We start from the raw sequence: 26,980 nt of genomic DNA, 5'->3' as shown, positions 1-26,980 counted from the left end.
GCATCAAAGGGACGATGGACGGGGCCATGTACCGTCAAATCTTGGGTGAGAACCTCCTTCTCTCAGCCAGGGCATTGAAAATGGGTCGTGGATGGGTATTCCAGCATGACAATGACCCAAAACACATGGCCAAGGCAACAAAGGAGTGGCTCAAGAAGAAGCACATTAAAATCCTGGAGTGGCCTAGCCAGTCTCCAGACCATAATCCCATAGAAAATGTGGAGGGAGCTGAAGGTTCGAGTTACCAAACATCAGCCTCGAAACCTTAATGACTCGGATAAGATCTGCAAAGAGGAGTGGGACAAATCCCTCCTGAGATGTGTGCAAACCTGGTGGCCAACTACAAGAAACGTCTGACCTCTGTGATTGCCAACAAGGGTTTTGCCACCAAGTACTAAGTCATGTTTTGCAGAGGGGTTAAATAATTATTTCCCTCATTAAAATGCAAATCAATTTATAACATTTTTGACATGTGTTTTTCTGGATTTTGTTGTTGTTATTCTGTCACTCACTGTTCAAATAAACCTACCATTAAAATTATAGACTGATAATTTCTTTGTCAGTGGGCAAACGTACAAAATCAGCAGGGGATAAAATACTTTTTCCCTCACTGTATGTGTGTGGTTCGATGTCTGTGTGTAAGTCAATGTCTGTGTGTGTAAGTCAATGTGTGTGTATGTGCATAGGTGCGTGTGAGTCTATGGATGTGTGAGTCCATGTGTGTGAGTCGATGTCTATGTGTAAGTCAATGTCTGTGTAAGTCAATGTGTGTGTGTGCATATGTGCGTGTAGGTCCATGTGCGTGTGAGTCTATGGATGTGAGTCCATGTGTGTGTGTGGGTCGATGTCTGTGTGTAAGTCGATGTGTGTTTAAGTCCATGTGTGTGTGTATGTGCATATGTGCGTGTAGGTCCATGTGTGTGTGAGTCTATGTATGTGTGTGTGAGTCCATGTGTGTGAGTCGATGCCTGTGTGTGTAAGTCGATGTCTGTGTGTGTAAGTCGATGTCTGTGTGTGTAAGTCGATGTACTCCCCGCTAGGTAAGGATAATTTAATGTTGTACGCTCGCGAATGAATGAAGACGACACCAGGGACTTGGGCGTACGCGCGGCTGACGATTTAGACGCTTTCTGGAGAAAACAATCTCTCAAGCGCCGTGATTACTCCAGACAGACATTGTAAGGCATCATCAAGTACTGCAGTAAACACACAGAGTACTTGCAGACTATGATCATGATGATCATGATGATTATCATGATAATGACGATCGTGCACAGGCTGTGTGTGCGGGGAGGTCGTTACCTCCATGGAAGACGAGGCGAGGTCTCCTCTCCTGCTGACGATATCTCGATGAAGACGTCGGTGAAGACGAAGACGCTAACGATGGTGGTGATGATGATGGTGATGATGGTTGTGATGATGGTGATGATGGTTGTGGTGATGATGGTTGTGGTGATGATGGTTGTGATGATGATGGTTTGGTAATGATAATGATGGTTGGTGGTGGAGGTGATGATGGTTGTGATGATGATGGTTTGGTAATGATGATGGTTGGTGGTGGAGGTGATGATGGTTGTGATGATGATGGTTTGACGATGATGGTTGGTGGTGGAGGTGATGATGGTTGTTGTGGTGATGATGGTTGTGATGATGATGATGGTTTGGTGATGATTGGTGGTGGAGGTGATGATGATGGCGATGATGGTGATGATGGTTGGTGGTGGAGGTGATGATGATGGTTGTTGTGGTGATGATGGTTGTGATGGTGATGGTTTGGTGATGATGATGGTTTGGTGATGATGATTGGTGGTGGAGGTGATGAAGATGCGAGCGATGTCGAAGATGCCGATGCTGACGACGACGATGCGAACGAAAATGTTGACGCTGAAGGGTGTAAGAAGAAGATGTTGTTGATGTTGTTGTTGAAGATGTTGATGATTATGTTGTTGATGTTGTTAATGATGTTGTTGTTGATGGTGTTGTTGATGTTGTTTATGATGATGATGAAGATGTTGATGATGATGCTGAATATGTTGTTATGTTGTTTATGATGATGAAGAAGATGTTGTTGATGATGTTGACGATGAAGTAGAGGCGGCCGTGCTGAGTCGGCCCCCACCACCACCCAGCGAGGTGACGAGATGCGGGGACACAACGCGGCACTTGAGGCAAGAGGGGGAGGGAGCGACGAGATGCGGGAGCACAACGCAGCACTTGAGACACGGGGGGGGGGGTGGGGAGCGACGAGATGCGGGGGCACAACGCGGCACTTGAGGCACGAGGGGGGAGAGCGACGAGATGCGGGAGCACGACGCGGCACTTGAGGCACGAGGGGGGGGGGGTCTCTATGAGTCTCTAAGATTATCTGTGGGTCTCTATGAGTCTCTAAGATTATCTGTGGTTCTCTATGAGTCTCTGGATCTGTGTGGCTCTCTATGAGTCTCCAAGATTATCTGTGGGTCTCTATGAGTCTCTAAGATTATTTGTGGTTCTTTATGAGTCTCTAAGATTATCTGTGGTTCTCTATGAGTCTCTGGATCTGTGTGGGTCTCTATGAGTTTCTAAGATTATCTGTGGGTCTCTATGAGTCTCTAAGATTATCTGTGGTTCTCTATGAGTCTCTAAGATTATATGTGGTTCTCTATGAGTCTCTGGATCTGTGTGGGTTTCTATGAGTCTCCAAGATTATCTGTGGGTCTCTATGAGTCTCTAAGATTATCTGTGGTTCTCTATGAGTCTCTAAGATTATCTGTGGTTCTCTATGAGTTTCTGGATCTGTGTGGGTCTCTATGAGTCTCTAAGATTATCTGTGGGTCTCTATGAGTCTCTAAGATTATATGTGGTTCTCTATGAGTCTCTAAGATTATCTGTGGTTCTCTGAGTCTCTGGATCTGTGTGGGTCTCTATGAGTCTCTAAGATTCTCTGTGGTTCTCTAAGATTATCTATGGGTCTCTGTGGGTCTCTATGAGTCTCTGGATTTGTGTGGGTCTCTATAAGTATCTAAGATTATCTGTGGGTCTCTAAGATTCTCTGTGGGTCTCTATGAGTCTCTAGATGTGTGTGGGTCTCTATGATTCTCTGTGGGTCTCTGAGTCTCTAAGATTCTCTGTGGGTCTCTATGAGTGTCTAAGAATCTCTGTGGGTCTCTATGAGTCTCTATGAGTCTCTGGATCTGTGTGGGTCTCTATGAGTCTCTAGGATTCACCGTGGGTATCTGAGTCTCTATGATTCACTGTGGGTCTCTATGGGTCTCTATGAGTCTCTGGATCTATGTGGGTCTCTATGAGTCTCTAGGATTCTCTGTGGGTCTCTATGAGTCTCTAAGATTATCAGTGGGTCTCTATGGTTCTTTATGAGTCTCTGGATCTGTGTGGGTCTCTATGAGTCTCTAAGATTCTCTGTGGGTCTCTACGAGTCTCTAAGATTATCTGTGGGTCTCTATGGTTTTACGAGTCTCTGGATCTGTGTGGGTCTCTATGGGTTTCTAAGATTCTCTGTGGGTCGCTGAGTTTCTAAGATTCTCTGTGGCTCTCTATGAGTCTCTAAGATTCTCTGTGGGTGTCTGTGGGTCTCTGAGTCTCTAGATCTGTGTGGGTCTCTATGATTCTCTGTGGGTCTCTAAGTCTCTAAGATTCTCTGTGGGTCTCTATGAGTGTCTAAGAATCTCTGTGGGTCTCTATGAGTCTCTATGAGTCTCTGGATCTGTGTGGGTCTCTATGAGTCTCTAGGATTCACCGTGGGTATCTGAGTCTCTAGGATTCACTGTGGGTCTCTATGGGTCTGGATCTGTGTGGGTCTCTATGAGTCTCTAGGATTCTCTGTGGATCTCTATGAGTCTCTAAGATTATCAGTGGGTCTCTATGGTTCTTTATGAGTCTCTGGATCTGTGTGGGTCTCTATGAGTCTCTAAGATTCTCTATGGGTCTCTATGAGTCTCTGGATCTGTGTGGGTCTCTATGGGTCTCTAAGATTCTCTGTGGGTCTCTGAGTCTCTAAGATTCTCTGTGGCTCTCTATGAGTCTCTAAGATTCTCTGTAGGTCTCTAAGATTCTCTGTGGGTGTCTGTGGGTCTCTATGAGTCTCTAGATCTGTGTGGGTCTCTATGATTCTCTGTGGGTCTCTGAGTCTCTAAGATTATCTGTGGGTCTCTATGAGTGTTTAAGAATCTCTGTGGGTCTCTATGAGTCTCTATGAGTCTCTGGATCTGTGTGGGTCTCTATGAGTCTCTAGGATTCTCTGTGGGTCTCTATGAGTCTCTAAGATTATCAGTGGGTCTCTATGGTTCTTTATGAGTCTGTGGATCTGTTTGGGTCTCTATGAGTCTCTAAGATTCTCTGTGGGTCTCTACGAGTCTCTAAGATTCTCTGTGGGTCTCTAAGATTCTCTGTGGGTCTCTGTGGGTCTCTATGAGTCTCTGGATCTGTGTGGGTCTCTACGGGTCTCTAAGATTCTCTGTGGGTCTCTGAGTCTCTAAGATTCTCTGTGGCTCTCTATGAGTCTCTAAGATTCTCTGTGGGTCTCTATGAGTCTCTAAGATTCTCTGTGGGTCTCTATGAGTCTCTAAGATTCTCTGTGGGTCTCTATGAGTCTCTAAAATTCTCTGTGGGTCTCTATGAGTTTCTAGGATTATCTGTGGGTCTCTATGAGTCTCTGGATCTGTGTGGGTCTCTATGAGTCTCTAAGATTCTCTGTGGGTCTCTATGAGTCTCTGGATCTGTGTGGGTCTCTATGAAGCTCTAAGGTTCTCTGTGGGTCTCTATGAGTCTCTCAGATTATCTGTGGGTCTCTGGTTCTTTATGAGTCTCTGGATCTGTGTGGGTCTCTATGAGTCTCTAAGATTCTCTGTGAGTCTCTAAGATTATCTGTGGGTCTCTATGAGTCTCTGGATCTGTGTGGGTATCTATGAGTCTCTAAGATTCTCTGTGGGTCTCTATGAGTCTCTCAGATTATCTGTGGGTCTCTATGGTTCTTTATGAGTCTCTGGATCCGTGTGGGTCTCTATGAGTCTCTAAGATTATGTGTGGGTCTCTGTGGGTCTATATGAGTCTCTGGATCTGTGTGGGTCTCTATGAGTCTCTAAGATTATCTGTGGGTCTCTATGAGTCTCTAAGATTCTCTGTGGGTCTCTATGGGTCTCTATGAGTCTCTGGATCTGTGTGGGTCTCTATGAGTCTCTAAGATTATCTGTGGGTCTCTATGAGTCTCTAAGATTCTCTGTGGGTTTCTATGGGTCTCTATGAGTCTCTGGATCTGTGTGGGTCTCTATGAGTCTCTAAGATTATCTGTGGGTCTCTATTAGTGTCTAAGATTATCTGTGGTTCTTTACGAGTCTCTGGATCTGTGTGGGTCTCTATGAGTCTCTTCCTTCCGACATTAGGAAGCCATTGGGAGCTATGATGCACTCTTAAATAATCACCATCATCTAGATTGACAAACTCGTTTCTTTATCACTGTTGTTGTTGTGTTTAGTTTGTTGTCCTTCCCCCGATGAGCGCGCTTGGCTACCTGCCGGTGCGAAAGAAGTTCAAACGAACACTGAACCGAACATCGTTTCACGAGTTGCACAACACGCCTCACTTGGGCAGTCCAAATCACGTTCGGTTTTTTTTTATCGTGCGAACTTTTTTCAGAAACGTTCACATGCGGGGTCTCACTTCCCTGCAGACACCAACTCAAAATCTACAGCAGCAGACGTCGGCAGGGTTGGGATAGAACCCCCGACACCTCCTGCACACACCAGGCGAGGTAGTCAACATCTCCTAGCCACCGTGATGATGATGATGAGTGAGAGAGACGCACACAAACTCGAAATCTACAGCAGCAGGCGTCGGCAGGGTCTGGGTCGAACCCACGACCTCCTGCACACCAGGCGAGGTAGTCAACATCTCCTAGCCACCGTGATGATGAGTGAGAGAGACGCACACTAACTCCAAATCTACAGCAGCAGGCGTCGTCAGGGTCGGGTTTGAACCCACGACCTCCTGTAGCCGAGTCCTTGACCTGTACCACCGGTCCTTGTGTGCCAGGCTTTTTAGCAGACAAGGACCAGCACACAAACCTCCCCCCCTGCTCCTCTCTCCAGCATCTGGGGCGCCGCGGTGGCTTGGAGATGTTGACTACCTCGCCTGGTGTGCAGGAGCTCGTGGGTTTTTGCAGCTTGCATTTTCTCACCCCGTGGTCGCGTGGATTTTTCTCCGGGTCCTCCGGTTGCCCCCTCCACATTTAGAATGGACGTCACCACGCGTTCAGAGTATTTAGCTCCTGCTATAAATGTCCACACGGTGACCATAAGCCCACTTCGTCGTCATTTATGATCGCCAGGTCGCTAATGAAGCTCAGTGGGGCCTTGGTAAAAATCCACGCGACCACGGGAAGAGAAAAGAATGAAAACCAGTTGATCTTAGATTCAACATCACCCATTTGGAGTATACGGCCACTCTATAAATGTTGAGTTATTATCCTCTCGGAAGAAACGCTCACGACTCGACGCCTAGTCGGTGTTTGTGGTCGACTTTTTTTTTATTATTAACGTCCGAATAAAGTTTACAAAAGACGGTTTTAGTCCCCCCCCCCGATGAGGCTCACGGTGCCTCTGCCACCTCCCCGCCGACGCTGCACGTCGGCGTCGACTCTGCGGGGGACGCACGGACGGGCGGAGAGGAGCCGTTCTCAAGACGCTCGGGCGACGCGCAAACATTGGCCCCTGGGTAACGTGCGCTGTGCGGTGCAAAAGCCGACAACCTCCACCACCTCCACCACCACCACCACCACCCCCCAAAGCATTCACTCAACTCTGCGCCTCAGTTCGTAATCGAGGTGTGTTGGGTTGGATCGTGTAAGTATGCAATGTTGCGTCATAACCCTCCGCCACCCGACACAGCCAATTAGTAAGGGATTTGTCACGCGAACAACAAACCGCCAATTAGTTACCAGGATAGTGTAGTGTATAGTGTAATAGAGTGTAGTGTATAGTGTAGTGTATAGTGTAATAGAGTGTAGTGTATAGTGTAGTGTATAGTGTAGTGTAAAGTGTAGTGTATAGTGTAGTGTATAGTGTCGTATACTACTTCGGCCCACCGGTGTGTTGGAGAGTAAATCCACAACATCTTGAGTAATTACAACCAGCATCATCGGGCGAAATGCCAGAATAGTGAAGCAATCCACCTACTTCCGGTCTTAAATAGAGCAGGACGTTGATCCTATTCATCATTGATCCTATTCACTGGGGGGTTGGTGGTGATCCTATTCCTGAACGGTAAATTCTCGAACGGCCCCTCACCGAATTCCTCGCATTTTCTCAGTGACGGTTTCGACCCGAAAGAGTTTTCATCTCGTCTAAAAAAAAAGAGTCTCCATCTCTCACCCAATATCGAGCTCGCAACTTCATCTTGCACAGCAGCAACAACCTTTGACCAGACACGGGAACATGATCCGGCTACACGGGGAAGCCTTGGACGGCGGCCGGCTACTGTCGGCCGACCCGGAGCTCACCTCTCAACAGGATACCCAACGTATTATTCTATAAATAATGACAATCATTGTATCGATGAGAACCCATTCAAGTCTCGATTGTGACGTTAACCAAGTTATCTCGAAGCGAAGGCTCGCCAACATTCCGTATCGCAGCAGACCAGTGCCTTGATTTAGGGAATAGCCCCATGATGCAACGCCAGGCACCCGCAGTAACTTGTCAATGTCATTTCAGCAGGCATCTCATACAGCGCCTGACGATGCAAAATTGAATGTATAAATACAAATAGGCCTTTTGTTTAACCCACAGTGTGGCTGGGCTAAAGCCAGAAACCCTGCTGTACAATAGTGACATGGCTCGATAATAAATAATCATGGGTGACTCTCTCTGCTCTTGACACAGGCGAAGAAAACAAAGTGCCCTGTGTAAAACACTCACGGCCCAGGGCTTGAGCCCAAAACACTTAAAACCAGAGACGGATCCAGGCCAAAGATGATTCCTAGAGGGCATTAAGGGTGATGCGCGATCGTGACTCGTGTCAAATAGGTTTCTTGTCTCGGTTGGGCAGTTGTAAAACCTGTCCGCCCGCCCCGCCACAATACGCAAAGGGAGGGCTTCTGGCTCCACCCTTCTGATAATTCATAACGAGGTTGAAACCGGTACTGCAGCAGGAAGTCCCTCCCATTTACGTCGCGTTCCCGCTTTGCGTCGTTTCGCTGGGACGCCGACAACGACGCTGCCGACGACGACGCTGCCGACGACGGTGACATCGTTTCGCTGGAATGTCGGCAGCGGCGGAGGTGGCGACGTTCTAGCAAAGCGACACAAGGCGGGATCGCGACGTTAAACGGAGGACCGCTCGCTGCAGCACCGGTTTCCTAACGAGGTTGAAACCGGTACGAAGCCGACAACGACGCAGTTTCGCTGGGACGTCGTTGTCAACGCCGACGACGATGCCGACGACGATGTTGAGGCCGAATCGGGGGAACGTATTTCCATTTGCAAAACTAAAAACATGCATCGACTTTCCTGCGACGTTGCTTTTGAACAACAGAAAGAGAAGCGTGGGCAGTGTAACGACGCCCACACACCCCCCCAAGCGGGCGCTCAAGCCCTCGGTTGTTTACAACATTGCCACACTGTAGACTGACGGCACACTGTACAACATCGCCGTACCGTGCACCGCACATTGCCACACTGTACGCGACGCATTTCCACGCGGCACACTGTACAGCATCGCCATACCGTATCCTGTTGCAACATCGCCGCACTGTACACTGTTAGACATCGCCATGCCCAATATCGTGTCACTGTCCACTGTACATCGCCACGCCGTGCACTGTACAACATCGCCACACTGTGTACTGCACAGCACCATACTGTGCACTGTACAATGCCACGCTGTACAACAGTGCCATACTGTGCACTGTACATCGCCGCGCTGTAAAGTTCCATTCCCAGTCACCCCACACCAGGCCTCTAACATGCAACATCTTTACCGGGTATCTTCTGTTCTCTTTTTGTTGCTGTTGGCCATTTCATAGTCCTCTGCACATTTCTAACCAGCAAACGACCCCGCAGGAACGCATCCTAAATTTACGCCGTTAAGCCAATGGTAAAAGAGAGAAAAAAATTGAATTTCGATTTAAAGCTTTCGTGACTGCAATGATTCATCTTCTTTGGTTCTTTCGGTAAAGTCACGTAGAATGAGAATAAAATAATAAATTGATAAAATAAAATAACACAATAATATTCTCACGACGTTTCGGCCACAACACAAGCGGCCTTCATCAGGTGAAGGGACGAGACTGTCTGGTAGGACAGCGCTGGAGACAGTCTCGTCCCTTCACCTGATGAAGGCCGCTTGTGTTGTGGCCGAAACGTCGTGAGAATATTATTGTGTTATTTTATTTTATCAATTTATTATTTTATTCTAATTCTACGTGACTTTACCGAAAGAACCAAAGAAGAAAAAAAAATTGGGTTTCGATTCGCGCCGTTTTGCCGAACGTTGCGGTTTTCCAGGGGACGCATCCCCGACGGGAAAGGAGGGACTTTCCGTACAGACGTCTCCCCGCTGCCGTCGGGGAAACTATAACCCTGGCCACGGCGTTTTACACTTTTCTAAGAACGAGGCGCTCGATAGTGAAGTCCGCGTGCGTTCGTTCTGCGCGTGCAGTGTGGTGACGGCAACGTCACGTGACGCGCGGGGCATTGTGGGAGGGAGCGAGCGAGCGAATGATCGCCATCGCGCCTCGTGCCCTCTTAACAAATCACATTTCGCGCGCGGTTTTTTTTACCCTTCCCTCGTTTCCAGCCGGCACAAACTCGTCTGTCCTTTGAGGAATCTTTCTCGTCGTTTTACAAAAGGCTTTAAAGTCGTTTTTTTTTTCGTTCGACGGCCCCACGACTTGAACCCGCGTCCTCTGTAAAAGGTTCCGACTCAGTAAATCTGACACGACCACCATTAGCCAGTTGGAATAAACAGAGGAAAATATACAGAACCCGGCATTGAACCTGTGAGCTTCGAGGTCCCGGCTCAAGTGTCTATGAAACGGCAATTACGGTGGCGAGATGTTAACTACCTCGCCTGGTGAACAGGAGGTCGCGGGTTTGATCCTGATCCTGATGCCTACTGTATATTTGGGGGTTTGCACGTTCGACCCCGCGGTCGTGTGGATTTTTCTCCGGGTCCTCCGGTTTTTCCCTCCACTTTTAGAATCGCCGTCACCACGCTTTTACAGTATTTGGCTGCTGTACATTTCCACACGACGACGATGACGACGATGAGCCACTTCGTTGAGCTATCACTTGCGATGGCAAAGTCACTTATGACATGGCCAGCAGCTCAGTGGGCCTTGCCTCGTGAAATAAAAATAGTTGAGCTTTTAGTTTCCAAGTCCTCTGAAGAGACATACCCAACCACAGGACTTGGACGCCAGACTCTAAACCTCCGCGACGGATCTACGGTCCTAGGTGGTCTTTGCGAATCCTCTGAAATACACCCAGCCGGCACCTGGCTTCGAATCCAGCGGTCTCGGCGTCCCCGGCTCAGTGTTCGGACGAGGCCATCATCACCCACCGGGCTCGGATCCGGCGGCGGCGCCGCCAGCGGATGCCGGAGAAATCCGCAGTGGCCGAGAGAGACGAGATAGACGAGAGGGAGTTTAACATGTAGGCTTTCGCGACCAATATCCATAACGTAGGTTTTTTGGGTTCAGATCGCGTAAATATATGTGTCATTAAACCCGCCACCACCCGACACAGCCAATTAGTAATCTGGCTGTTGCCTGATGATGCCGGTTGTAATTACTGGCAAAACGTCAGGGCACTCAGATTGTAGATGTTGTGGCTTTGCTCTCCAACACGCCAGGTCAGTGCTGTTCCAGTAACGAATTGGCACGTTCTGTTAACGTGACAAACCTCAGCGACACATTTATATACTTACGCGATCCAACCCGACAAAACCTGCATTACGGACGAGAGAGAGAGCGGGAGGGTAGAAGCAACGTTCCTACGACTTGGCACTGTCGTGCGAGTGGCAGTGCTTCTTGTAGCTGGCGAGCAGCGAGAAGCTGCGGCCGCACTCCTGGCACACGTGGGGCCGGGCGCGAGCGTGCGTGTGCGTCATCTCGTGCCGGCGCAGCCCCTCGATGTCCGCAAAGCCCTCGGCGCATTCCTGGCATCCCAGCGCCCCCCCCCGAGCCGCCGCCGCGGCCGCCGCCGCCGCGCCCTCTCCGGCCGCCCGGTGCACCGCCTTCCGGTGCTTCCGGAGCGCCGCGACGTTCGGAAACTTTCGGCGGCACTCGCGACAGGCCTGCGACCGCTGCCCGGCGTGCGTGCGCCGGTGCTTGCGGAGGCTGCAGGTGCGCGGGAACGTGCGGCCGCACTCCCCGCACGCGTACGGCCGCTCGCTCGAGTGCGTGAGCTGGTGCCGCCGCACCGCCTTGGCGTCGCCGAACACCTTGCCGCACTCGGCGCACGCGTGAACCGTCGCGGCGGCCGAGGCGGCGACCTCGTGCGCCCGCAGGTGCGCCTCGAGCGCCGGCGCCGTCGCGAAGTGGCGGCCGCACTTGGGGCACGCGTGGGGCAGCCGCCTGCGGGCGCCGCTCGCCGCGTCGCCCCCGTCCCCCTCGGCGTCGCCGGCGATGGGGGGGCCGCCGCCGCCGCCGCCGCCGCCGTCGCCGCCGCTGCCGCCGCCGCCCTGCCCGGTCGGGGCGGCGTGCGTCTTGGCGTGCTCCCGCAGGTTGCACGGCTGCACGAAGCGGCGGCCGCAGTCGGGGCAGGCGTGCGGCCGCTCGCCGGTGTGCGTCATCAGGTGCTGGCGCAGCTGCGACGTCCACAGGAAGGACTTGCCGCAGTGGGCGCAGGCGTGCGTCAGGGCGCCGGCGTGCGTGCGCTCGTGTTTCCACAGGTTGGAGCGGTTGGAGAACGTGGCGCCGCAGTCGGCGCACGCGTTGGAGCGCGCGCCCGTGTGCGTGTCCTCGTGCTTGCGCAGGTCCGAGCGGCTCATGAAGCGCTTGCCGCACTCGGCGCACGCGTGCGGCCGCTCGCCCGCGTGCGACTTGCGGTGCTTGTTGAGGTTGGAGACGTTGGAGAAGCCCTTGCCGCACTCGTCGCACGTGGTGCTGCGCTCGCGCGTCCGCCGCTTGCGGTAGGCCCGCTTGGGCCGCTCCCCGGTGAAATAGGCCCCCCCCGGCAGGTCCGGCGGCCTCTCCGCGGGCCTGGCGGTGACTGCGGTCACAGCGGCGGCAAAGCGTTAAAGTCGTGGGGTGCCGCGGTGGCGAGATCTTAACCGCCTCGCCTGGTATACAGGAGCCATGGGTTCAGCCTCGAAGGGGCAAATACTCCCCCAGGCTGAAAACCTGCGTAGCTTCCAAAAAAGCTGACGAGATTTCTGGATGATGTGGTTGCAGGTGTGTATATACATGTCAAGAAAAGGTAAAGGTGCAGCCCTGCTACCACTTGATCACACGTACTATAGCTGTATAGTACGTGTGTTGTACTTCTTTCTCAACTTACAACCGCGCTAAGCGGAGGTGCGGGGGGGCGGGGTGAAAGACAAGAAACTAAACACAACAACAAGCAGTTCTAAAGAAATTAGTTCGTCAATCTAGATGATGATGATTTTAAAATGGCGTAGCTCCCAGTGGCTTCCTAATATCGAAAAGAAGAGCATTCCAGACGGCCCGCAGAAGCAGCATCTAAACAGAGAGCCGCGTGACGATGTGGTCACCAGCGTCCTTTTTCGACGGCCAAAACACTAAGATCTTCCCGAGCTTCTATTGCCCGTTCACTCAACAACCCCCCTCCTGGTTCGTAAATACAGAACGTCTCTCGTTGCCCGCAATATTACGCGACCCATTTATACGGCCGGGCGGGGAGAGGCGGCTGCGGGAAGACTGCCGCGCCGGGAGATCAAACCTCTGCATCGCCACTTCGGCGTGCTAACCATGAACACCGCAGCTGCGCCCAGGTATATAAATATGCCAGTCTGTACCCAAGTAAAAAAAAAAATCCACTTCACGATTAATTGTACGAATGTTTACCCACATCTGTAAAACTCTGGCTGTCCGCCTGATGATGCTGGTAGTTGTAATTACCGGCGAAACGTCACGTCTACTCGAATTGTCACCGTTGCTGTGGGTTTACTCTCCAACACACCACCGGTTAGTGCTGTACTAGTAACGAAATGGCCACGTTTTGCTTACGCGGCAAACTCCTTACCAATTGGCTGTGTCGGGCGGTGGAGGCGGGTTTAACGACACACTGACAGACACGCGATCTAACCCAACAAAACCTCTACTCTGGATCTGCAAAGCGTCCATAATGTACGAATTGACCAAAGGCGCTCCCCCCCCAAAAAACCCCATCCTGTTGGCCGCGCCGCCCCACGGTATCGGGGATGAGTTCCTCACGGTCGCCGGCGTCCGTGGGGGCCAGCTCATCCGTCTCCGCGCCCCAAGCCGCGTCCAGCAGCAGCTCCTCGCCCCGCGGCTCCTGGGCCCCCTCGGGGCTCACGGCTCCTCCGGGCGCCAGCGTCTGCTCTGCCACGGCTGCAAGGGAGCCCGGGGTCACACGCAAGGCAGTGGTTCGGCCGTAATGACCCCTCATAGTCAAAGTGTGTACAGTGAGTATGTCGAACGTCTTCCACACCGTGCGAAGGCAACCGTGCTATTCAGAGGAGCGGGAAAGGGGATAGGGACTTATTCTCAGGGTTCATAAACCGCCACGGTGGCTATGAGATGTTAACTACCACGCCTGGTATGCAGGTTGGTTGTGGGTTCGATCCCGACAATGACGCCTTCTCTGTATTTGGAGTCTGCGTCTCTCTCTCTCCCCATGGTTATGTGGTTTTTCTCCGGGTCCTCCAGTTTTTCCCCTCCACATTTAGAATCAACGTCACGCGTTTAGACTATTCGGTTCGTTTGGCTGCAATACACCTCACATGTTCAGAGTATTTGGCATGCTGCTGCTATAAATTTGCACACGATGGGCCACTTTTGTTGAGCTGCTATCATTTGTGATAGCCAGGTCACACTTCTGAGTAAAGTGCTACATGGCAACTCAGTGGGGCTGGTAAACGAAAAAAAAACCCCAGCAGTTGATAGTTTTGTTTTGTATTCTTGGTTCTTTCGGTAAAGTCACGTTGAAGGGAAACAATAAAATATATATATAAAACAATAACTTATTTTATTGTTTCCCTTCAACGTGACTTTACCGAAAGAACCAAGAATATGAATCACTGCAGTCACGAAAGCTTTAAATCAAAAGTTTTGTTTTAGTTTATCGTGGCGGAGAGGCTTCTGCGCCTTTTAACGATCCCGAGAGAGCGAAGCCGTCGGCAGCCTCGCGCTCCTGCCTAGGGGGGGGGGGGGGGGGGGGGGCTTCGGTCCTCACCGTCGCGTTCGCCGTGGCCGTTGTCGCCGGCGCCGCCGTCTCCGTGGCGGACGGGCGGCGCGGCGCGGCGGCGCGCGTGCGACTTGCGGTGCTTGTTCAGGTTGGACACGTTGGAGAACTCCTTGCCGCACTCCTCGCAGGTGGTGCTGCGCTCGCGGGCCGTCCGCCGCTTGCGGTGGGCCCGCCTGGGCCTCCCTCCGCCGGCGCGGCCCGCCGGCGAGTCCGGGGGCCTCTCCGCGGGCCGGGCGGCGACTGCGGTCGTTACAGCGGCGGCAGCGGGGGCCGCATCACACAGAGCGACGCAGCGTCACGGCGCGTTGCTTCTCTACGTGGTCCCCCCCCCCTCGTGGTACGATGCACTTGGTCCGTCCATCATCGTCGATATCCCAAGCCTTTGGAGGTGCCGCGGGGGCGAGATGTTAACTACCTCGCCTGGTATACGGGTAGTGCGTTTCGTGGCTCTGATCCCGACTCTGACGCCTGCTGTATATTTGGAGTTTGCGCATCTCTCTCCACGTGATCACGTGGATTTGTCTCCGGGTCTTCCGCTTGTTTTTCCCCTCCAGATTTAGAATCAACATCACCACACGTTTACAGTATTTGTCTGCTGCTGCTATACATTTCCACATAAGCCACTTTGCTGAGCCATCATTAGCTTTAGCCAGGGTCGCTTCTGAAAAATAACCACATGGCAGCTCTGTGGGGCCTTACCTGGTAACGTTATACAAAATATACATAAATATATATTTATACCGCTGGGTCGACAAGAGGTATGGAGATTTAAGGAACTTGCTTAGCGTTTCAAATCCCACAGCGGAAAGTCAAATCGAAACGACATCCTCTGGATTGGCAAGTCCACGGTGTTAACCACGACACCTACAGCAGAGCGCCTGGGTACAAAATACCCAAATCTATACCTGAGTAAACCCCCCCCCCCCCCCCCCACTTACCGACCACACAAATGTTTACCCACTACCGTAAAGCATCCGTTAACGTACGTTAACTACCTCGCCTGCTTTGCAGGAGGTCGTCAGTTCGATCCGAACCCCGACGCCTGCTGCTGTGTATTTGTAGCTTGCATTTTCTCCCTGTGGTCGCGTGCATTCTTCACCGGATCCTCCGATTTTTCCCTCCACATTTAGAATCAACGTCACACGTTTTAGAGTATTTAGCTCCTGCTACACATTTCCACACGATGGGCCATTTTGTTGAGCTGCTATCATTTGTGATCGACAGGTCGCTTCTGAAAAAAAAGCTACGTGGCAGCTCAGCAGGCTCTTACCTGGTAGAATAAAAATAGTTTAGCTTAGATTCAACATATGGCCACTACAAATGTCCACGTAATGATGATAAGCCACTTCGTTGAGCTATCATTTGTGATGGTCAGGGTCGCTTCTGAAAAAATAACTACAAAGCAGCTCAGCGGGGGCCTTACCTGGTAAAATAAAGCATAGTTTAGTTTCATGCAAACCCCATTGGACCGCGCCGCCCCACGCTAGCGGGGATGCGTTCCTTACGGTCGCTGGCGTCCGCGGGGGCCAGCTCCTCCGTCTCCGCGCCCCAAGCGACGTCCAACAGCAGCTCCCCGTCCGCCGGCGTCTGCTCTGCCACGGCTGCAAGGAAGCCGGTTTTTAACACGTAGCACGGCGGCGAAGAAGTTCGACAGAAATGACCCCACCAGTCAATGGGGGAGTAGACTTACCCCGTCATTCTATCAACAAGAGGCGGGCACACCATTCCCCCTTACCCAATGTACATATGCTGAACTCCTTTCGCACGATAAAATTGCGCTTCGAACGCACCGCCGCCCCCACAACGCCCGCCCTCCATTCGTCTAACAAACACGATTTCTCCCCACCATGAGGATTTTCAAGAAGGCGTCCGTCGTGCCGATCGGGGGCTTAGCTGTGTTTCGAATCCATCATCGAGTCCCGTTAAAAAGGGAAACGACCGTGAGGTTGTCACCTAAGTTTCCTGCCTTGACGTGCCCTCAAGTTTTAATCAGGAACAAAGCATGCATTTGTATGTATGTTGAACTTCTATCGCACCGTACGTAGCTAACCGCGCTAATCTGTGGGTCTCTATGGGTGTCTCTATGGGTCTGGGTGTCTGTGGGTCTCCGTGTGCACCGTACGTAGCCCACCGCGCTCATCGGAAATGCGGGGGAAGGAGAACAAACTAAACATCGACAACAACAAGCGCTTTCAAATCATCATCTAGTTTGACAAACTAATTTCTTTGGAACTGCTTGTTGTTGTTGTGTTCAGTTTGTTGTCCTTCCCCCTGCACCTCCAATTAGCGCAGTTGGCTATGTACGGTGCGAAAGAAGTTCAACATACACTACATACTACACTATACACTATGCTACACGCTACACTATACATTACTTTACACTACACTATGATACACTACACTTATATACACTCCACCACCACACTAAATTGAAAACTCCTTTCTTTAGAACTGCTTGCTGCTGTTGTGTTTCGTTTGTTGTCCTTCCACCCGCACCTCCAATTAGCGCCGTTGGCTCCGTACGGTGCGAAAGCAATTCAATGTACGTATGAATCTCCGCGCGATCCGTACACCCCCCCCACCCTGGCCTTCAAATCACGCCGAACTCACGACGGGCACGCGTGCGCCACCGCTGCCAGGTCCGTCCTCACCGTCGCCGTCTCCGTGGCGGACGGGCGGCGCGGCGCGGCGGCGCGCGTGCGACTTGCGGTGCTTGTTGAGGTTGGACACGTTGGAGAACTCCTTGCCGCACTCCTCGCAGGTGGTGCTGCGCTCGCGGGCCGTCCGCCGCTTGCGGTGGGCCCGCCTGGGCCTCCCTCCGCCGGCGCGGCCCGCCGGCGAGTCCGGCGGCCTCTCCGCGGGCCTGGCGGCGACTGCGGTCGTTACAGCGGCGGCAGCGGGGGCCGCATCACACAGAGCGACGCAGCGTCACGGCGCGTTGCTTCTCTACGTGGTCCCCCCCCCCTCGTGGTACGATGCACTTGGTCCGTCCATCATCACCGACATCCCAAGCCTTTGGGGGCGCCGTGGCGGCGAGATGTTAACTACCTCGCCTGGTACACAGGGGGCCTGGCAGTGACCGTGGGTGCAGCATGGCGGCAGCAGCATTGTCACACAACGCAACGGAGCGTCGCAGTGCATAAACAGCGTTGGGCGATTCCGAGCACCGTTCAAATTAATGGAACGGCCCTCGACGCCACGGTAGATAGGAGATGTTAACTACCTCGCCTGGTATGCGGGAGGTCGTGGGTTCGATCCCGACCCTGACACCCGCTGTATATTTGGAGTTTGCGTGTTCACTCTCCCCGTGGTTGCGTGCATTTATCTACGGGTCCTCTGGTGTTTTCCTTTAGATTTAGAATCAACGTCAAGCGTTTAGAATTATTTGGCTGCTATAAATGTCTAAGTGATGTTGAGCAATCACTGGTGATAGGGCCAGGTTGCTTCTGAAAAAAGAGCTAAATGGCAGCTCAGTGGCGCCTTCCCTGGTAAAATAAAAAAACATTGCTTAGTTTAGTGCAAACCCCATCCTGCTGACCGCGCCGCCCCACGGTATCGGGGATGAGTTCCTCACGGTCGCTGGCGTCCAGCTCATCCGTCTCCGCGCTCCAAGCCGCGTCCAGCAGCTCCTCGCCCTGCGGCTCCTGGGCCCCCTCGGGGCTCACGGCACCCCCGGGCGCCAGCGTCTGCTCTGCCACGGCTGCAAGGGAGCCCGGTGTACGCGCATCACCCCCATGCTGCTTTGTTTATTCATTGACTTCAGTACTTTGCTTCCAATGGGAAGATCAACTATTCAACTATTTGGTTTAACACGGAGGCTTTCGCGGCCAATATCATCCATAATGGAGGCTTTTTTGGGTTAGATCGTTATAAATGTATAAATGTGTGTCGTGAAAGACGCCACCACCCGACACAGCCAATTAGTAACGGCGTTTGTCACGTAAACAGAACGTGCCAATTCGTTACTAGTACAGCACTAACCGGTGTGTTGGAGAGCCAAGCCACAACATTTACAATCGTCCAGTCTCACCGTCACGGTGGCCGGTGTTAACGTCATCGTCGTCGCTGCTGTCGTGCCCGCCGCCGTCTTCACAGTCAACTGGGGCTTCGGGTTTCTCTGCCACGTGAGGCCAGAAGTCGGGGCCGGAATCCACTCCGTGCAGTCCCCCCGAGGGAACGGAACGGCTTCCCATCGCTCTCGAGTCCAGAGGGAAAGAAGCGCCACCAAACGATGTCAGTTTACGCAGAATCTTCACGTGCACAATAAAGCGGTTTGTTATACATTTTTTTGGGTTAGATCGCGTGAATATAAACATTAGTCACGCAAACAAAACGTGCAAATTCGTTACTACTTCAGCACACCGGCTGTGTGTTGGAGAGTAAACCCACAACATTTACAATTTGAGTACCGTGACGGTTCCCTGGTGATGACAACAACCAGGTTACTCATTGGTTTTTTCGGTAAAGTCACGTATGTAGAAATACAATAAAATTATATTGAAACAAAACAATCACGACGTTTCGATCACAACACAAGCGATCTTCATCAGGTGTCAAGAACAAATCATGGAGGTAAATACAACAAGATGAGAGGTTTGTTGAATTCTCTCATCTTCTTGTATTTACCTCCATGATTTGTTCTTGACACCTGATGAAGATCGCTTGTGTTGTGATCGAAACGTCGTGATTGTTTCGTTTCAATATAATTTGATTGTATTTCTACATACGTGACTTTACCGAAAAAAACAATTAGTAATTTTATGCAGTCACGAAAGCTTTAATACTTTATTACCAACCAGGTTCATTTTGCGATTTTCCACGGTGGCTACTACCTCGCCTGCATACCTGCAAACCCCTTATTGGTGCCCCTACCTTATTCAAGACCAATTGAGACCTTATCGGTCGCCCCGTACCATTATAAATCTCAACGTTCATCCTACAAAGTCCCATCACGAGGGAGAAACACAAATAGACACAAAAATGTTGTTGCCCGCATTGAAACGGCTGTACGCCGTATGGACCTGAAAACTCAATTTCCCTGTACAAGAATACGGGTAAACCGTGTGGGTTGACGGGTGCACCTGATATACAGGAGGTCGTGGGATCGATCCTGACGCTGGCGCTTGCCGTACATTTGGAGTTTGCGTCTCTTTCTCTCTCCCCGTGGCCATGTTGATTTTTCTCCGAGTCCCCCGGCTTTTCACCTCAACATTTACAATCAACACGACGCATTTAAGAGTATTTGGCTGCAATACATTTCCAGAAGTGATGTGCCCACTTCTTTGAGCTATGATTTGTGATAGCCGAGTTGCTTCTGAAAGAGAGCTACACAGCAGCTCCAGTGCGCCTTACCTGCTAAAATAAAACGTTGTTTTGTCGTTCAGTTCATAGAATGTGGCCGAGGTCAAGAGGTAGCCGAGACCGATGCAAGCACAGAGAATGAGAATATTTATACCGGAGGAGAAATCCGATGAGCTATAAAGTTATTTTAAAAAAAAATCACAGATGTTCTCGTAGGGTCACGCGGGGTCAGAACGTTTCAATATTCCAACCAACACACCTTGCCTTGGCTTTCCTCCTGCTGCTACGTCCCACCACCACCACCGCCGCCGTTGTTGTTGTTGTCGTGGTGGTTGTAGTAGTAAGGTCGACAACACCCAACCTCACCCTAAAATCGTCCAAAGTCATTAACTCTACTGTGGCAAACGTTGACTTTATGAACGGCTATACTGTCAATGTCCTTTTTACCACTCACCGCCCGTTATCTGTGCGCAAAAAAAAAGAGAATACATATATTTACGACGTGCAAATTATTTTCCGTCGCGCAGAGATGTGGACTTTTTGGTTTCGCTGAGAGAGAAATGTGTTGGGTAACTTTTATATAAAAAGCAAAATCCCCTGCGCCGAAACGTTTGGAACCGATTCCCTTTCAAACAAGGGGGGGGATATAGCGTAAGAATTCCATAGGAATGGCATAGGTTTATTAGGTACCTGGTAACAATTCCAATAAAGTTTCGGCCCAGAACTGTCAATCCACTGCTGGATGGTCTCCTCCCACCACGCCGTAATGAGTTATATTTTATTTTTTAAACCATACTTCACCACGCTGGTCAGTGCGGGGTTGGTGAGGGTCGGGACTCCATCGCTCACGGAATCAAAATCCGAGGTGGCTTCAAAAGCATGAAGTGTCAAACCACCTCGCCACCGCTCCCCTCCCAGTGGTATAATCCAGAATATTTATAGCGGAGGAATCCCATGAGATATAAAGCTCTTTTCTCACAGATCAAATTTACCCGACTCAATATGACAGTCTCTCTCTCTCCATCCTCCTGAAGTACTGCGACTTCTAATTTAATTAAAATGTGTAACTATATACAATACAAAAAATATAATAATTACCAGTAGCCAGGGTAAATCCACTGCCGACGGCCAAAACCTCGGCCGCGGATTTGACCTCACGTACAGGAGGATATCGCGGTCACAATAACAAACCTGTCAACCCCTTATCAGTGCCCTCCCGAATTGCAGACCAAGTCAGACCTTATCGGTCACCCCGTGCCCCTTATACATCTCAACGTTCATCCTACAAGGTGCCATCACAAGCAGAGAAACACAAAGAAATAGACAAATAATGTTGCCCGGATTGAAACGGCTGTACGCCGCATGGACCTGTCCCTTGAGAAGAGGTTTTCCCCTTTTTTTCCGGCAACAAAAACAGCTGTGTTGAGATGTTAAAGCACCAAACTGAAACCTTTTACAAGGAATCATGTCTGCATTAAACACATATACTTGTGGTCAGAATGCAAACAACAACAAAAAGCATCCTCTGATAATATATGCATTATATATGCATTGTCTTTGAAACTGATTGGTCCACACCAATTTCCCTTGTACAGGAATACGGAGTCAACCATATGGGTTTACAGGTATGTTACTATACACGATACACTACTATAAACTGTTATACACTACACTACTATACACTACACTACTATACACTACATTACACTGTTATACACTACACTACTATACACTGCACTACTTCACACTGTTATACACTACTATACACTACTTTACACTGCTATACACGACACTACACTGTTATACACTACTATACACTACTTTACACTGTTATACACTACACTACTATACACTACACTACTATACACTACACTACTATACACTGTTATACACTATACACTACACTACTATACACTACACTACTATACACTGTTATACACTACACTATACACTACTATAAACTACACTACTACACACTATAAACTACACTACTATACACTACACTATACACTACATTATACACTACTATAAACTACTACACACTATAAACTACACTACTATACACTACACTATACACTACATTATACACTACACTACTTCACACTACACTACTATACACTGTTATACACTACTATACACTACACTATTATACACTACATTATACACTACTATATACTACACTATACACTACACTATACACTACTCTACACTACAATACGACATACCAGTCAACCCCGTGTCAGTGCCCCACCTTACTACAGACCAACTCACACCTTACTGGTCACCCCGTGCCCCCTTATGAATCTCAACGTTCATCCTACAAAGTGGCATCGTCACAAGGGGAGCAACATAACCAAATAGACACAAAACACCGTTAGCATTATTCTTTTTGCCCCGTACTGAAACGGCTGGACGCCGCGCGGACCTCAGAACAAAACTCAATGTCCCTGGCACAGGAATACAGCTGAAACACCTAGGTGGGGTTGTCTCAGATGATGATGATGATGCAGCAGAGGTGCCAGGCGAGACGATATCCGTTCGATGACCCCCGTGCCCCCTTGACTCCGAAGTCACACGTGGCCCAGGTGGTCTCCAAATATTTGACAAGGGGAGTTTTAATTTAAAGCTTTCGTGACTGCAGTAATTCATATTCTTAGCTCTTTCGGTAAAGTCACGTTGAAGGGAAACAATAAAATAATAAAATATATATAAACAATAAAAATTCTCACGACGTTTCGACCATAACACAAACGGTCGTGATCAGGTGTGTCGGTTTGCAAACCGTTTGTGTTATGGTCGAAACGTCGTGAGAATTTTTTTTATTGTTTTATATATATATTATTATTTTATTGTTTCCCTTCAACGTGACTTTACCGAAAGAGCTAAGAATAAGGGGAGTTTTAATTCGGCTGCTGCTGCTGTTGTGTATGTTGTTGTTGTTGTTGTGTATGTTGTTGTTCTTGTGTATGTTGATGTTCTTGTTTGTTGTCGTTGGCAAAGTCCCGTGAAACCAATTTAAGTGGGATAGCAATTAATGAACGTTCCCGGAACCAAGCAAATGCTGTGTTTGTATAAACAACAAACCCTGTCCAACAAAAAAACGAACAGCAGTTTAAATGTACCTGGCACTTTGTCGCCGCTCTCCTTACGTTAGCTGTGTTGTTGTTGCTGTTGTTGTTGCTGTTGTTGTTGTGTTAATTGTGACAATCGTGAGCGTTCGAAGGGCTAGGAAGCGCCGCTGCCTCCTTGCCGGGAATCGTCAGCAGCATGGAGCCACTGGAGTGACCACCACAACCACCATGGTGATGTCTCTGTGTGGTGGTGGTGGTAGTGGTGTAGTTGTAGTGTAGTGGTGGTGTAGTGGTGGTAGTGGTGGTAGTGATGGTGTAGTGGTGGTGGTGTAGTGTAGTAGTGGTGGTAGTTGTAGTGTAGTGGTGTAGTAGTGGTGGTAGTTGTAGTGGTGGTAGTTGTAGTGGTGGTGGTAGTGTAGTGGTAGTAGTTGTGGTGGTGTAGTGGTAGTGGTGGTGTAATGGTGGTGGTGTAGTGGTGGTGGTGTAGTGGTGGTGGTAGTAGTGGTGGTGGTAATGATGGTGTAGTGGTAGTAGTTGTGGTGGTAGTGTAGTAGTAGTAGTTGTGGTGGTGGTGTAGTGGTGGTGGTAGTGGTGTAGTGGTGGTTGTAGTAGTGGTGTAGTGGTGGTGGTAGTAGTGGTGGTGTAGTGGTAGTAGTGGTGGTGGTGTAGTGGTGGTGTAGTGGTAGTAGTGGTGGTGGTTTAGTGGTGGTGTAGTGGTGGTGTAGTAGTGGTGGTGGTGTAGTGGTGGTGGTGTAGTGGTGGTAGTAGTGGTGGTGTAGTAGTGGTTGTTTTAGTAGTGATGGTGTAGTGGTAGTTGTGGTGGTGTAGTTGTGGTGGTGTAGTGGTGGTGTATGGTAATTGTGGTGGTGGTGTAGTGGTGGTGTAGTAGTGGTGGTTGTAGTAGTGGTGGTGTAGTGGTAGTTGTGGTGGTGTAGTGGTGGTAGTAGTTGTGGTGTAGTGATGGTGGTGGTAGTAGTGGTGGTGGTAGTAGTGGTGGTGGTAGTAGTTGTGGTGGTGTAGTGGTGGTGTAGTGGTGGTGGTGTAGTGGTGGTGGTGGTAGTAGTGGTGGTTGTAGTAGTGGTGGTGTAGTGGTAGTAGTTGTGGTGGCGGTGTAGTGGTTGTAGTGGTGGTGTAGTAGTTGTGGTGGTGGTGTAGCGGTGGTGTAGTAGTGGTGGTAGTAGTGGTAGTTGTGGTGGTGTAGTGGTGGTGGTGGTATTTAGTGGTGGTGTAGTAGTGGTGGTGGTAGTGGTGGTGTAGTGGTAGTAGTTGTGGTGGTAGTAGTTGTGGTGGTGTAGTGGTAGTTGTGGTGGTGGTGGTAGTAGTAGTGGTGTAGTGGTAGTAGTTGTGGTGTAGTGGTGGTGGTGTAGTAGTGGTGGTAGTTGTGGTGGTGTAGTAGTGGTGGCGGTGTAGTGGTGGTGTAGTAGTGGTGGTGGTAGTAGTTGTGGTGGTGGTGTAGTGGTAGTAGTGGTGGTGTAGTGGTAGTAGTTGTGGTGTAGTGGTGGTGTAGTAGTGGTGGTGGTGTAGTGGTAGTAGTTGTGGTGGTGTAGTGGTGGTGGTGTGGTGGTGTAGTGGTAGTAGTTGTGGTGGTTGTGGTGTAGTGGTAGTAGCTGTGGTGTAGTGGTGGTAGTGGTGGTAGTAGTGGTGGTGTAGTAGTGGTGGTGGTGGTGTAGTGGTTGTGGTGGTGTAGTGGTGGTGGTGTAGTGGTAGTAGTTGTGGTGGCAGTGGTGTAGTGGTAGTAGCTGTGGTGTAGTGGTGGTGTAGTAGTTGTGGTGGTGGTGGTGTTGGAGTTTAAACGCGAGCAGTCGGTCTGCCTTGGCGGTGCTGGTGACGGTGGTGATGGTGACGTCACCCGCAGGAAGAGGGGGCGGGGCTAAGGAAGGAAGAGGAGGGGCTAACGGGAGGGGAGGGGCTAATGGGGAGAAGATGCGTGGTTCAGGCGTGGAGGTGTTAAGCGGCGGGGGAGGTTAACGTGGAAAGGGGTGGGGCTAAGGTGGCCCCGGAATCCGCGTCGATGAGCGCTGAGCCACTCAGCAGGCGGCTGCGCTTGTGACGTCGGTGGCGGCAGCTGCTCGATGCGGACCAGACGGCTTAGCTCGCTGCTCTATTTCTTGGGAGCAGCAGCATCAGCACCAGCCTTGTTGTTGTGGTTGTTGTTGTTCACCAGCCACATTGCCCAATGTGGAGGTCCTCCTGCTGCTGCTGCTGGCCACGACCAGAGGGCTCCAGAGAGAGAGAGCGAGAGAGAGGGTCCGTGTCGTTTCGCTGTTCCTCCTCTGTTGAAGGCGCACAGACCACGAGAAGTGGGGTTTACCATGCGGCCTGTAGTTTGTAGTTTCACGGACGTGGCCTCTTCTTTAACGCATCTCTACGGGTCTCTACGGCAGTATTTGCAACAATTGGGTTAGCTGCCAGGAGCTTCATGTAGACACGTGCAATACGAATGGCCACATCTCATGCTGCATTCTCATTGGTAGTAAAAAAAAGACTTCACAATTTTCGGCAACATGAACAGCCCGGATATGGTTCCTGCTGTTTTTTTTGCTGTGTTTTTTTTCCGTTGCGTGTAGTCACTTTAAGATGTTTTTTTCTTGTTCATGTTTTTGTTTTGTTGCGGTTGCACCCGAGTCAAGAGCCGCATGGCTCACAGGGTTATTATTATCTAATAAATGAAATACATAAATGAAAAGTGAAATATCAATACGTATTTTCAAGTGAGGCAAACATGAATGTTCACAGTGATGTTGAGAAAGAGTGATTTGTAGTGCAATTTAGCCATACTTGACACTCAATATTTGGGCATGGTAATGCCATTATTACTACTATAATAGCCCAGAAATGTGTGTAACGCGCGTAACGTCACTCCACATGCCCCGCCCCCCCCGTCATTATTAATAAAATAATCATGAGCGGGTAGATTTTTTACACTCACGCGGAAGGTCGAGTGGAAAGATATTTTTTTCGCAAAGTCGCTTCAAATATGCCGACGTTTCTTTACAGAAAGTGACGGTCAAAAATACATCAACGCAGCACGTGACGTGACGTCACTGCAAAAGAGCCCCCCCGTCGTTACTATCATAAGCAATCATTTTTTTTAACACAAATTCGCCGTTTCTTTATTGAAAGTTACTAAAATAAATAACTCTGCGCAGACGTTTATTTGTGTAAATATTACAGCTTCCATCCTAGGACGGGCAAAAGGCTAGTAATGATCATAATTACATAGACGGCTCCATCCTGAGGGAGCACCATCAAGCCCACACAAGCCTCTACACCAGTGGTTCTCAACTGTGTCGTACCCCGTTGCCTGACCCAACATGGTTCTGGGAAAGAAATGTATGAATAATGAACATCAATATTTTTTTAATAGTCTTTGGTTCTTTCGGTAAAGTCACGGAGGTAGAAAAAAATCATCGATCACGACGTTCTGATAGCAACACAAGCGATCGTCATCAGGTGGGACAACCAGAGCAAAAAAAACCCGACTGTTCCACCTGACTTGATTTGGTATGCTTCTCTCTCTGTGTCCCCTGTTGTATCTGTGTTAGTTCCCCCTACTTGTGTGTCTGTGTATACATCTGGGGTTATGTGTTTCCCCTCTCTCGTAAATTGAGCTCTTCTGTACCTGATGATGGCTGCTTGTGTTGCAACCGAAACGTCGTACGCTATTATGTTATTTTATTGTTTCTTATTTATACGTGACTTTACCGACAAAAAAACAAAGAGTGAGACTGTCCCACCTGATGACGATTGCTTGTGTTGCGATCGAAACGTCGTGATCGATTATTTTTCTACCTACGTGACTTTACCGAAAGAACCAAAGAGTATGGATTCCTGAAGTCACGAAAGATTCAAAGCAAGATCAATATATATTTTTTAACCAATTGTCAATTTTTTTTAGGTATATCATAACCGGCTAGTAACTGCAAGCGATTAAACAAAAAATGTACGGACGCTCTGTCCGCGCTCGCTGGCTTACTCTTGGAACCCCGCATTGTGTACGATCAATGAGTTTACAAATGTATTTGATATCGTTCTAGGTTACCATATGGATTCACATTTTCTATTGCAGTAATTTAATATTGCCAGATTCATACATGATTATTCACCAATGACTCTCATGTGATATAATTTCACATTTATAAATCACCTCACATACCCCCCCCCCCCCAGTGGTTATCAACCGCTGCTCTACAGGACATTTCTATCCTGGTTCCATTCTTACCT

The 26,980-nt window shown here is 49.8% G+C and overlaps 2 protein-coding genes across 2 annotated transcripts in view; both read right to left on the bottom strand.

Moving 5' to 3' along the window:
• The window catches only part of LOC142906544 (uncharacterized), a 28,545-nt gene extending 27,029 nt beyond the window's left edge, over positions 1-1,516 (bottom strand). The window contains exon 1 of the mRNA XM_076054624.1: positions 1,303-1,516. The gene's annotated coding sequence lies outside the window, so the exon portion shown is untranslated. The remainder of the gene's footprint in view (positions 1-1,302) is intronic.
• Positions 1,517-8,178: 6,662 nt separating this feature from the next.
• On the bottom strand, positions 8,179-19,938 carry LOC116956591 (uncharacterized). The gene is made up of 7 exons (XM_076054637.1): positions 18,415-19,938; positions 17,959-18,084; positions 17,036-17,257; positions 15,890-15,985; positions 14,373-14,624; positions 13,391-13,528; positions 8,179-12,206 (listed from the first exon to the last, which is right to left on the bottom strand). The coding sequence occupies exons 1-7, from the start codon at positions 18,698-18,700 to the stop codon at positions 10,987-10,989; spliced, it is 2,340 nt and encodes a 779-aa protein (XP_075910752.1). The 5' UTR covers positions 18,701-19,938; the 3' UTR covers positions 8,179-10,986.
• Positions 19,939-26,980: the final 7,042 nt, after the last annotated feature.

The sequence above is a fragment of the Petromyzon marinus genome, chromosome 66 (genome assembly GCF_048934315.1).
Source record: "Petromyzon marinus isolate PM22_M1 ecotype Great Lakes invasive population chromosome 66, UKy_Petmar_22M1.pri1.0, whole genome shotgun sequence".
NCBI classification, from domain to species: Eukaryota; Metazoa; Chordata; class Hyperoartia; order Petromyzontiformes; family Petromyzontidae; genus Petromyzon; species Petromyzon marinus.
Note: the sequence above shows the minus strand (reverse complement) of the source record. Positions and strands in the feature narration are given on the sequence as shown.

Excerpts from the sequence above, each read along its gene's own strand:
- LOC116956591 (XM_076054637.1), bottom strand. The coding sequence starts at position 18,700 with ATGTTTATATTCACGCGATCTAACCCAAAAAAATGTATAACAAACCGC. Across the intron at positions 14,625-15,889 it reads CCCCGCGGACGCCAGCGACC|TCGCCGCCCGGCCCGCGGAG; the intron begins GTAAGGAACGCA and ends TAACGACCGCAG. Across the intron at positions 13,529-14,372 it reads CGGCCACGGCGAACGCGACG|CCGTGGCAGAGCAGACGCTG; the intron begins GTGAGGACCGAA and ends GCTCCCTTGCAG.